The 13,161-nt window shown below is 39.0% G+C and overlaps 1 protein-coding gene and 1 long non-coding RNA gene across 15 annotated transcripts in view; one reads left to right on the top strand and one right to left on the bottom strand.

The window, feature by feature from the left end:
• Positions 1-11,330, top strand: part of TENM3 (teneurin transmembrane protein 3) — a 469,046-nt gene extending 457,716 nt beyond the window's left edge. For all 14 annotated transcript variants that reach the window (XM_068187008.1, XM_068187012.1, XM_068187010.1 and 11 more), the window contains 3 exons: positions 240-1,851; positions 3,664-3,794; positions 7,719-11,330. In XM_068187008.1, the coding sequence (XP_068043109.1) occupies positions 240-1,851; positions 3,664-3,794; positions 7,719-8,474 (2,499 nt within the window). In that variant the 3' untranslated portion in view covers positions 8,475-11,330. The remainder of the gene's footprint in view (positions 1-239; positions 1,852-3,663; positions 3,795-7,718) is intronic.
• On the bottom strand, positions 9,616-12,872 carry LOC137472180 (uncharacterized). Its single transcript, XR_010998050.1, has 2 exons — positions 12,195-12,872; positions 9,616-11,551 (listed from the first exon to the last, which is right to left on the bottom strand). It is a non-coding gene; the product is annotated as an uncharacterized lncRNA (long non-coding RNA).
• Positions 12,873-13,161: the final 289 nt, after the last annotated feature.

Below are 13,161 nucleotides of genomic sequence, written 5' to 3'. Positions count from 1 at the left end.
CAAGTAGCAAATTATGAATGTGGAACTACTAATTACAGAACCCCTTACAATTAAGCATACAAGTAAATTAGGCAGGGAGATGTTAACAACATCTAAGGTCAATGATAACTCAATTAAAGAGGAGATAATTTTCTCAAGTGGGAATGTCACATTTTTGTGAAGAAATAGTATCCGTATATGGCGGGAGGGGAGATACTGCACCATTTGTCACATGATAAAAATCTGTTCTTAATTTTCAGTCAATGGTTCTTCTGCTCCATAGCCAACGGCAGTATATCTTCGAATATGATTTGTTGGATCGGCTTTCCGCTGTCACCATGCCCAGTGTTGCTCGTCATACCATGCAGACTATCCGCTCCATCGGCTATTACCGGAATATATACAACCCCCCGGAAAGCAATGCTTCTGTTATAATGGACTACAACGAGGAAGGGCAGCTCCTTCAAACTGCTTTCCTGGGGACAAGCCGGAGAGTATTATTCAAGTACAGACGGCAGACCAAGCTCTCAGAAATTTTATATGATAGTACAAGAGTTAGTTTTACTTATGATGAGACAGCAGGAGTCCTGAAAACAGTAAACCTCCAAAGCGATGGTTTTATCTGCACCATTAGATACCGACAAATTGGCCCGTTGATTGACAGACAGATTTTCCGCTTTAGTGAAGACGGAATGGTAAATGCCCGATTTGACTACAGCTATGACAATAGCTTCAGAGTGACTAGCATGCAAGGTGTCATCAATGAAACCCCATTGCCTATTGATCTCTACCAGTTTGACGATATCTCTGGCAAAGTTGAACAGTTTGGAAAATTTGGAGTTATATATTATGATATTAACCAGATCATTTCAACAGCTGTAATGACATACACAAAACACTTCGACGCACATGGGCGCATCAAGGAAATTCAGTATGAAATATTTCGGTCATTAATGTATTGGATTACAATTCAGTATGATAACATGGGACGAGTGACGAAAAGAGAAATTAAGATTGGGCCATTTGCCAACACCACTAAATATGCTTACGAATATGATGTAGATGGTCAGCTCCAGACAGTGTATCTGAATGAAAAAATAATGTGGCGATACAACTATGACCTGAATGGCAACCTGCACTTGCTCAACCCCAGCAGCAGCGCCCGTTTGACACCACTTCGGTACGACCTGCGAGACAGAATAACTCGACTGGGAGATGTACAGTACAGGTTAGATGAAGACGGATTTCTGCGTCAGAGGGGTACCGAAATCTTTGAATACAGTTCAAAGGGCCTTCTTACTCGAGTTTATAGCAAAGGCAGTGGGTGGACAGTGATTTATCGTTATGATGGACTTGGACGACGAGTTTCCAGTAAAACTAGCCTTGGGCAGCATCTCCAGTTCTTTTACGCAGACCTTACCTACCCAACCAGGATAACTCATGTGTATAACCACTCCAGTTCGGAAATCACATCTCTATACTATGATCTGCAAGGACATCTTTTTGCCATGGAAATTAGCAGTGGAGATGAGTTTTACATTGCATCAGATAATACAGGGACACCACTGGCTGTTTTCAGTAGTAATGGTCTCATGCTTAAACAAATTCAATACACTGCCTATGGAGAGATCTATTTTGACTCTAACCTTGACTTCCAGCTGGTAATTGGATTCCATGGAGGCTTATACGACCCACTGACCAAACTAGTCCACTTTGGAGAAAGAGATTATGACATACTGGCAGGCCGGTGGACAACACCTGATATTGAAATCTGGAAGAGAATTGGGAAGGATCCAGCTCCTTTTAATTTGTACATGTTTAGAAATAACAACCCAGCCAGTAAAATACATGATGTGAAGGATTATATCACAGGTAAGAGAAGGTCACTTGATTGCAGCTTGGGGATGCTGGATCTACAGGCGTCCAATTTAGACTGTAGGCAGGAAGGGTCTTTCTTTGATCAGTTTAACACACCAGCATCACAGAAAATATTCACTGGAAGTTGGTTGATATTTTCCAGTGTAGACTTTTGCAAGGCTGCTAATGTAAATTGCTCAATAAGCTCCAGGGCTAGCTTAAAGTAATGTGTACACAGCCAGGTGCAGGAAAGGAGGAGTAGGACAGTACAGAAAAAGGAGTGAACTTCTCTTTTGGCAAAAAAAAGGTGCTAACGTGCTTACTTTCATATCTCAATTCTTAGAGAACCTATAAGCTTTTTGTTGTTCTAGAGTTAGTGATGTGTAGTGTTTTTCATTATTCTACATACCAAAAATCTGACTGCATGACACAAGAATTTTTGGAAAAACGTATGGCTCTGATACATTTCATTTTTTGTATTTGAATTAAATGTAAATAATCCAAAATACACAGACGTTGCCAGTCTGCAGGAAGGGTTCAGCCCCACTTACTTAGGAGCTGTGAGGCTACCACTTAGAAGAGCATCCTGGGAATCAAGTGGGTTTGCATTCATTTAACAAACAGCAGCTATTAAATGGGTTGCTAGCAGGCTGCCTGGGAGTAACAATAAAAACAGACCTCTGAATCTGTCCTCTTCTAGCAGCATATGCTGTAGGGCATGCAGTTGGAATCAGATTCTTTGTGTCATTAAAAATCATGCACTTAGTTCATAAATTGCCCTCAAAATACAGTTTTGGTTCTTTTCTTAACATCTTTGATGTCTGAAATGCACAGGCAGACACTGCTTATATAAGGTTATTATTCCAATTTGTAATTTGGCTGAATGGCAGTTTTAGATGCAGCACCTCATAAGGCATAGCATTTATTTGAAAATGTTAGAAATTATTTTAAGATAAACATTTTTTATTCTTTTAATTTTTGGAAAAATCTGCTTCCTTATTCCACATATTGTGAGCTTTCTTACATAAAAATTATTAGGCTTGGTAAGGAGCACTTTGCCAACCTCTAAGCTTAGTTTTTGTGAAAGATAGTGTAAAAAAACAGAATCAAGGCAGAGAACTTTTTCTTGCCAAACAATTGTTAACTGATCATTGGCACCCCTAATTTATTTTTAATAGAACATAACATGTATCATAAATAATGTTATCTAATGATAACTTGGTATCCTGTCTGCTTACTGATGCATTTCATTAGTTGTTCATTTCATCGATCCCACATCATCTTGAAGAGGAGCGGATTTCTCTTGAATCGACAAAAAATATCTGCCAAATCATTTCAAAGGTAATTGGCAATATAGGTGCTATTTCAGTAGTAGTTTGAAGGCATTACAATAACACTCACCAAAAGGACGGGATGTGCTCTGCAGTACTTTTTTTTTTTTTCACTTTGTGTAAAAGTATTGATGATGAAGGTATGACATAAAGCATGTTTAACCTAACCATGAAATTCCAGTTAGTTTAGGCTATATGACAAGGAAATCTCCCCTTAACTGCGCTGCCATAATTGTTCTGGAAGTCACCGAGGCCATCAGAATCTGATTGCTGAACTCTGCAATACCTTTCAACTGAGCCTAGTGCAACTCTTATATAGAATAGGCATTTTCTTTTAAGTTTAGAACTTCCAGTTTCTTGTATAGGGTTGCTGTTTCCATACAAAAAGAAATCAACTATGCCAAAAGCTATTATATGTAAAAATTGTGTGGTTGCAAAATACAGAAAAATTCTAATATTTTTTTTCTCTTTTTTTCTTATAATTATTCCCTTTCAGATGTTAACAGCTGGCTGGTGACATTTGGCTTCCATCTGCACAATGCCATCCCTGGCTTCCCTGTTCCGAAATTTGATTTAACAGAACCTTCTTATGAACTTGTGAAGAGCCAGCAATGGGAAGACATACCAGTAAGAAACAAAACAAAGCATACAAACTGAACAAGATAGAATGTTCTATTCAGATCTTATAAGGCGTGGATAATTCTGAAAGCCAGGGTTATTTGCTAAGTTCAATCCGAACTTGGTACCTTTATCTAGTTTCAAAAGAAGTTAAGAAATTACAGATGGAGGGTTTATTACAGATTTGCTAAGTTAGGTACTATTTTATATAAGATTTTTGTTTCCTTTTAGCAATTATAAAAATTTTAAAAGACAATAATCAATGAAAAGTTTAAGATGCTCTAAAGATGTCTGACTTCCATAACAGAAACTACAGAGATTATATTTGTACTATCATTCCGCCAGAAGACAGTAACTGAACACTGTAGTAAAAAGAGACAGTGAAATAAACAGAAGAAGAGGTGATATAACATACCCATACCAGGCACCACTATAATTTTGCTTCCTTTTAATATTAACCATGTGTTATGGATACAATGTGTTATGTGTAAAGATAAAATATTGAAACTGAAATTAACTGAGGTAAATCCTACTATATCACATAAAACTCAGGTGCTTATGAAGTTCTTTGAAAACAAAAAAAAAAATGAACTTCCATCCTGAAAACTTGCTGCGGTTTTAAAGAATGAAAGAAATGCATATGGAAGTTAAATCTAAGTCTGCCATTTAAGAAAATTACATTTACAAATTAGGCTTACTCAATGATCAAATACCCGCAAAAATCCTATGATTTTTGGTTTAGAAGGAAGAATTAAGAGACATTAAAATGTGTGATCCCATTCTAAGCAGTCAAAGAAAAGATCTCTTTTTACAAGAATCATGATAGAGAATGTTACAAAAATTAAAGATGATACAAACTTTAAAAGTCCTACAACTTAATGTAGACCAAAAGTCCTTAGAACGGTGGCCCAGCAGAAGGAAACATACGGAAGGAAACTAACTTTGCATTCAGGAAGTTAGTTAGTTTAGTTAGTTGGCTGGTTGGTTAGTTAGTTAGGTAATTTTAGTTAGTTTTAGTTAATTAGTTTGTTCATTCATTTTTAACAGCAAGGAATTGAGTAATAGGGAAACACTTTAGAGCCCAGCAGGAGACTAGTGTCTTCCATGAGCAACAAAAGCAGTGGAGGAGCATGGCAAGCATTCCAATTGTATTGGGAGATAAGAGACCTGTCATCAGGCATGGCTGTGAAGAACGATCAGAGGTTGTTTAGGTCTCAAACTTAGGTCTCAAAAGCTAAAGAATGAAATGATCCTCTAACACTAGCAAAGTCATACCAGGACTAGAACCAGTCTGGTCAACGAGACGAGGGCAGACAGCTAGATGTCAAAAATCTTCAGGAGGGAGCTCAATAACATGAGGAATGCCAGGAGCACGTGACATGACAGAGCGAGACGCACGTGATAGGAAAACAAAGATTCAAAATTCTCATGTAGGAAGAAGCTGCAACTCTGATATTCACTGATGAACAAGCAAATGCAGAAGAAGGCAGAAGTAAACACATAAACCACTTGGTATTTTGAAACATTCTGGAGTGAGTGAGCTTTACTGAGCTCTGAGGATACATGTTAAAAAAAAACAAACTTTGTTAGAAGTTGCTATAGCATCTTACTGCTCTCACTGATGACTGTTGTCTACAATGTATTTTGTGCTCAATAGCTTTCATGTAGGATTTACAACAGCTGAAGTCCATACTCATTAGCAAATGCAGACCAACATCTGCCACATTCAATAAGAATGGAGAGTCCAAATTAATTCATAATTCCCTCAGGAGTTATACCCTCCAGAAAGCTACCCTTGTGGCAAAACAAAGAAACCTTTGCAAACTTTTTGCCAAGCTTTGACCAGCAGCAAGGCTGAATTAAGGTTGTATGAATCATAATGACTCCTGCTTGGTCTCCCATCCAGAAATTTAGGAAAACAAAACTGGCTTTTGACTCCTTTGTCAGCAGTGAATCAAGTGGTTTAAGCAGTATTTTACTAAAAGGAGAAGGGAAGATAAACTGGATCATCATCAAAAACTAAGTACTCGTTTTCAAAAGTGCAGCCAAAGCTATTTAAATCTTTGTTTCCTGCAACTGTCAGGGCTGCTGTCTGCTTCCCACCTCTATCAGTGCAGCTCATTCACAGCTTGTTGCTGTTAAGGCCCAGAATTAGATCAATAAGATGTGTCTATTCTGCACAGTTGTGAGGTCTCATCCCAACCACAGCTGACCCTGTGATTTGAGCTGTCCTGCTTTCTAGGCGCACTAGCTGACCATTCCTGCTAGCTGCTCCTGCTCTTTCAGCTGTCCAGGCTAACCACTGCGGTTGTGCTGACAGGTCCCATTGCCCAGCCATCCTCTCTGTACCAAGAGTGCATCTGGCACAGGGGGCTACACACAGCTCTTCCATGACATGCTGCTATCCTAGCTTTTCCATTAGACTGGCTTATTGGTTCTTTTCCTTCATTGCCCCTTGTCTTTGCTAGCTATGAACAAAACACTGCTGTATTCAGGGTGGCACCCATCTAAAGCTCTTGGGGAAAAGCTCTTTTAACAGGAAGCTGATACTTGAAGTGAAATGGAAGGTCACACAGCCCAACTGGCCACAGTCTTTTCACATGTCGCACCCTTTTATCAGTTTTTGCAAGTACTTGCAAGAAAGGGTATCAGTCCCCAGTATTCTACCTCACTGGTCCATACCATTAGCTTCCCTCTCTTTTACTGTAAAGACTGTCATTACAGTTTGATTTCCCTCATTTCTTTAGCAGCTTGAGGGATTATGAGAGCCTCCCTGCAGTTTGGTCTCAGGCTGCGGCTACTTGAGAGACTCTTATCTCCTGACTCAGCGTAAAGAAAGGCTTGTTCCAGTTCTAAAGCACAGCTTCATGACCTGTAAAAATCTCCTCAGTTTGACTGGACTCATGGTAGACAGGAATCGCAATTGAACAAGCTCCGAGGAAGAGATAACACCATAGTAAGATGACACTGTAGTAAGACAGCTCTTACCTGTATTAACATGGCATGGCCTGGCAATATGCACTGGCAACCCAGAAAGTCAATCCTGTCCTGGGCTGCATCAAAATCAGCAGGGCAAGGGAGGGGATTTTGCCCCTCTGCTCTGCTTTTGTGAGACCTCAGCTGAAACACAGCATCCAGCCCTGGGGTGCCCAGCACAGGAAGGACATAAACCTGTTCAAGCAAGTCCAGAGGAGGGCCACGCAGTTGATCAGAGGGATGGAACACCTCTCCTATGAGAAAAGGAATTGGGATTGTTCAGCCTGGAAAAGAGAAGGCTTTCAGGTAACTTAATTGTAGCCTTCCAGTACCTGAGGGAACTTACAGAAAAGACTATTTAAGATAGACTATTTAAGTAAGACTATTTACAAGAGCAGGTGGTGACAGGACTAGGGAGAACAGGTTCAAATTGAAAGACAGTAGGTTTAGATTACATATTAGGACAAAATTCTTACTGTGAGGGTGGTGAGGCCCTGAAACAAGCTGCCCAGGGAAGCTGTGGATGTCCTATCACTGAAGGTGTTCAAGGCCAGGTTGGATGAGGCTTTGAGCAACCTGGTCTATTTGAAGGTGTCCCACAGCAGGGGGTTGGAACTAGATGATTTTCAAGGTCTCCTTCCAAACCAAACCATTCTGATTCTTGTGGTTATGTATTGGCATTGCAAGTCTGTCCTGTGCAGACCAGTAAGTAGCCTCTGAAGTTAAAGCTGATTTTTGTGCAGGTTCTCAGGGAGACAAAGAGTAAAAGCAGTAAACATTAGCAAAATAGTCTTGTAACTCAGCAGAACAAGCAGTATGCAGATCTAATTAACTCCTTGGCACTGTCAGTTGTGGCATATCCTGTTGTCCACGGGCAGCACACCAAGAAATCCTGGCTGTTTGGCATTTAGGGGGCTACAGATGGCTGGTAAAACTTCTGTCTGTTCTTGTTTACAGCCAATTTCTGGAGTGCAACAACAAGTGGCGAGACAAGCAAAGGCTTTCCTTTCCCTGGGAAAGATGGCAGAAGTGCAGGTCAGCAGACGGAAATCCAGTGGAGAAAAGTCGTGGCTGTGGTTTGCCACGGTGAAGTCTCTGATTGGCAAAGGAGTGATGCTCGCTGTCAATCAAGGCAAAGTGCAAACAAATGTGCTCAACATTGCTAATGAGGACTGCATAAAAGTGGCAGCTGTTTTGAACAACGCTTACTACCTAGAAAACTTGCATTTCACTGTGGAGGGAAAGGACACTCACTATTTTATCAAGACCACCTCCCCTGAGAGTGACCTTGGGACACTGAGGCTGACAAGTGGGCGTAAGGCCCTGGAGAATGGCATCAATGTCACTGTTTCCCAGTCCACCACTGTGGTGAACGGCAGGACTCGTAGGTTTGCTGATGTTGAAATGCAATACGGTGCTCTAGCGCTTCACGTCCGCTATGGCATGACTCTTGATGAGGAAAAGGCCCGGATACTGGAGCAAGCCAGGCAAAGAGCTCTTTCCAGTGCCTGGGCCAGAGAACAACAGAGAGTAAGAGATGGAGAGGAAGGCGCCAGGTTGTGGACAGAAGGAGAAAAGAGGCAGTTGCTAAGTGCGGGAAAGGTACAAGGATACGATGGGTACTATGTACTCTCTGTGGAGCAATATCCAGAATTAGCAGACAGCGCTAACAATATACAGTTCCTCAGACAAAGTGAGATAGGAAAGAGGTAACACACTGGCTTAGCTCAGGCTGCCAAAGAGACTGTGTACCAGTGTCTTCTAAAAAGGAGACCAAACTGTTTTGCTGCATTACTACTTGAGCCTAAGCTTACATCTTTGCTCAGATTTTTTCTGTAGCACAATCCAGACTCTGTAACAAAAAGAGCGCCTTCCGGAAGAATGATACTGCTAATGACAAAACTTTTTTTTTTCTCAATGACCTTAAAGGTGATCTGCTTTAAAGAGTATGTTTACATATGCGTATCGCTGCACTCAAGTTGGACTGAAAAGTATTAAAAAAAAAAAAAGAAGAAAAAAAGAAAATAAAAAGGCCTGCAGATTTTGCAACAGGCTGTTTCTTTGAGGCACTGTATTTAATTAAGATACAGACCCATACAGTGTTTCCAAATAGTACTGAATTGTTGACCTTTGCTTACAAGAAGTAGTCTCTTTCTTTCTCTCTCTCTTTTTCTCTCTCTTTCTCACTGCATAGGATGTGGTATATATCTGTTAATTTTAAAACATGGGGCAAAAATTACTGTTTATAGACAACCCAACTGCATTAAACTGTGCTGCTTTCTAAAAGGACATTGGCACAAGTGACTTATGCTACCATGGGAATTTAATAATGGATTTTACAATGCTAACATGGTTTGCCTTGGGGGGAAAATGGCAAGTAGAATCCTTGTTGCATATAAGCAAAGGAAACCCTGATTTTTTTGTAAATTATGTGAGACAAGTTGTTTATGGATTTTTATATGAATTACAATTTACTGTACATCAAATATTAGTCTCAGAGGAGTTAATTTATGTAAAGTGTTTAAAAAAGTTTATACTTAAAAATAAAATGATAAAAACACGTGCTGTGTGTGATTTTTTTTAAAGAAAAAGGAATTGCACCTTTTATGTTATAGCTGTACAGTATAAAGGATTATATTGTAGAGATATAACAGTGATGACTAATGTCCAAAAGTGTTAATATTTTTGTATTAGGTTTAAAGCTGTGCATCTATCACTCTGCTGATAGGATGGGACACTCCACAAAGGGGCTGGCTGAATCAGACCACAGCTCCCTCCCCTCCCTCTCCTGTCACCCAGGCCAGTGCCACTTCATCAGTCATTGTTAGAAGGCACAGTAACCAAATAAGTCTCATTTAGTATGATGGAAGACTTTGATAGGTTGGGGTTTCCTTGTCTTTTTCCAGCCCTAATGTAATAAATGGACATTTATTCATACCAGGTGGGGTTTCTGTTGGTTTTTTAGAAGCTTTGTTTCACAATGGAGGAATAGTGTCTCAGGTGCTTGGCAAATTGTATGTAGAAGAAGAAGAAGAAATTATGTAGTTTCATCCAGTTATGTCAACTTTGTCTTCTGTATAATACAGCTCTTTTAGGTGTTAATAACTCCAGATAGAAGAAGCGTACCTCTGACCTGATGCTACAGAATTGCTCTTTAGGCAGGCAGGCTGTTCAGTAGGTTCATCTCCTGGTCTTCAGCTGTCAGATCAAATCTCATTACTGTGAACACAACCTGGGGATGGAGAGGAAGGTCCAGTTCTAGTGCCTAGACTGCATCTCCACACCACTGCATAGATTTGGCATGCTCTGCTCCAAGGCCCAGTATATTTGCTGCAAGAAGAACTGAAATGTGCAGCTGGTTCCTTATAGGAAGCCTGTGGTGGCATCTATGGCATCTATTCTACATCTTGGCTGAAACCATTCTTAGAGCTTTAGTCTCATGAGCACTAAATTCAGCCACAAAAATAAATATTTTTAAGATGAGACAAAATTGGGGGTTTTGATGTTCATTGAAATATACACAGTATTTCTATCCATGTATTATAATGACAGAACATAGTAAGTGAACGTGTCTTAACTATGAATGGTTCAAGTGGATGTAATAAAAATAGTTTTCTAACTGCTTTGTATTCTGAGAGTCTATGGTATTACATACTCTAAATTGCACATTAGGATTGTTTGAGAAACAGATTTGAATTTCTCCCAGCCAAGTCGCTACCGAATCTACAGTATCAGTGCTATTACTGTATGTGTGTATTTGGTAGAGCATACAGAACTAATTACACATATAATGAATGCTAATCATCTATTAGAATTAAAGCACAGATTAGTTGTTAGTACTTTTACCCTTGAAGCTTGAGGGCCCTAAATTTAGAGAGGATGGTATTTCAGACCCCAGAGGTGTGTCATTGAGCTACGTATTCTTTTTAAAAGATGTAAAATGCTAGGTGTTTGCAGTTCTGTTGGGTGGCTCTTCCACAGCACTGTATTTAGCATGCTGTAAGTGCTCTCTGTTGAAATAGGCTCATATTCTAAATTATGTCCAATGTTTCTGTTCTGTTTGAATATGAAAAGCTTGTATAACATGTCAACATGGAAATATATCTTCTACTTGGCGCATACCAGTCCCTTCTCCTTTGTTCTGGCACCAATAAACAACAAATTATAGTATCTGTTGGTGATCATTTTAGATACAGTCAAATAAAGCCAATTAGTGGCCTTGTTAGTAGGTATAATGAGCCTATTTCTTGCTAAAAAAGACTTGTGATCTGGACATGTTCCTGCAGGAAATAGTGACCTTGGGGAATATAGAAACAAAAGATCTTTTTAAAGAAAAAATATGCATAATTAAAGAAGCATATTACAAAAATAAGAAAAAAAGAAAGGAGATTCTAAGTATTTTAGACAATGCCAGTCAAAATGCTATCCTGATATTTTGAGATGTATATTTCGTCTGATTTGTATTGTTCTTTTAATTTGCCTTCTTAACTTTATATGTGTCCTGAATTTTCCACAAATTGATAACTATAGATTGCATCTAGGCTTTCCAATAAAAGCCAACCCAACGTGTGTGTGTGTGTGTGTTTATATTTGGGTTTTTTAAACCTGTATGTCAGATATTGCATCTGTACTGCCACTTTTCTCATATCGAAGAAACAAAGTGATCCCCTTGCACTCATATTGATTCATTTGCTTCACAGTTGGCAGTATCTTTTTTTTTACTCTATCCAATGGCTTCATCTGCTAACTCAGCAAAGTGAATTACTCCATGGGATCTCTCAGGGGAACAACTTTAGAGAAAACATTAAATATACCTCCACAAAGCCAAGTTTTTCATAGATAAGGAAAGACAAAGAACAAAAAAAAGTCACTTAGAACTGTTTTCTCTCTTATCCTCCTGAGTAAAAAATGACAAAAAGTACTTGATTATAAAGAATTAGATTGGCACTGGTAGTTACATATATACACAGAAGAGATCCTTCAATCTGCATTTAGGCCCCCTTTGCAGAAACTGCTGACTTCAGCACTGCTCTTCGTCAAGAGACTGCTTTCATTTTAGTGAACAGGCAGACTTCACCACATTCACTTTGTAGTGACAACCTTGAGTTGGTAACATGTTGATCCAGCACTAATCAGGTCACTGCTTTGCTAACTATGGCCTAATTTTGTTATTAAAAAAAAAAAAAAGGCAGTAAGAGATCTTTGTATGTTCACACATTTGCATTTGACAAGGGGGGAAAAAATGCCAGTTATCACTGCCACTCTTCTGAGGCATTTCTAAAGTGATGGCTGAAAAGATGTAAAAGAAAAAATACTTCACAAAATAACAGTTAAAATTGTCTATGAGAGAATAGGCAGAGAATCAGGTGACAAAATGCTTGAATTGTGTTTTCAGGAAATAAAGAAGGGAAAAGCTTCTCTAAGTGTTGATACCTTGGTATACTGCTATGGCCAGAAGGGCAAGCTATGGCTTTACATATGGGCAGCTTGAGAACCTTTAAGAAAAAGAGGAAGAAACTCATGCATAATTCTTTGAGGATGGCAAAGCAGAGGCACTTACTAGAAACAGCTTCTAAGCAGCTTATTAGAAGCTGCTTATTTGACACTTATTAGATGCTGCCAAGGTTAAAAATAAACCAAAGCACAGAGCATCATCCGACAGCATGAACTGAACAGCACAGACACAGTGATATCATACCCCTAACTGCAAAGCCACATCCAAACACACCAAACTAATCAGCTTCTCATCTACAATCAATCAGTTCTAAGGACTAAATAATAAGATACAAGCCTTATAAAATTAAATTGATCTTTACAAACACAAGTTGCTGGGACTCAGTGATACAAAACAAAACAAAACAAAAAAAGCCAAACTAAAACTGATAAAAAACAAAATGTAAACCAGTTAATTGATGAGTATGTGCCAATTCTTCCCCCTAGGAAAAAAGGAGCACGTGGTCTATAGCTGTCATGCTAACAGAGCTTAAGACTTCATTTTTTTACCTCTGAAGTTTTTAGCTTTATGACAGACTGACCACATAAGGCAAATTTAACTGAGTACCTAGGTTAGACCTATTCAAAAAGTCTAAATACTAATAATAGATAAATCCCTGCTCATTTTTTTTAAATTCTCGGCCTGATTATAGCATCACAAATGTATGCAATTCTGAGCAGTGCAAGCATGACACAAAATGCAACAATAAGTAAAGATAAATATGCTAAATATGGGTACCCACTTCTAAACAAAGCAAGCTAAGCAGTAACACCATCCCTTTCTTTAAGTACATGAGAGACTTATATGCAATTTAAAAGGTGAAGAATAAGCATAATTTGATGGCAGCTCATTAAAGTGACATGTTGTCACAGAACCTGCTTTATTGCTGGTAGACTCTCTTGCTGT

Source organism: Anomalospiza imberbis, chromosome 4 (genome assembly GCF_031753505.1).
Source record: "Anomalospiza imberbis isolate Cuckoo-Finch-1a 21T00152 chromosome 4, ASM3175350v1, whole genome shotgun sequence".
NCBI classification, from domain to species: domain Eukaryota; kingdom Metazoa; phylum Chordata; class Aves; order Passeriformes; family Viduidae; genus Anomalospiza; species Anomalospiza imberbis.
Note: the sequence above shows the minus strand (reverse complement) of the source record. Positions and strands in the feature narration are given on the sequence as shown.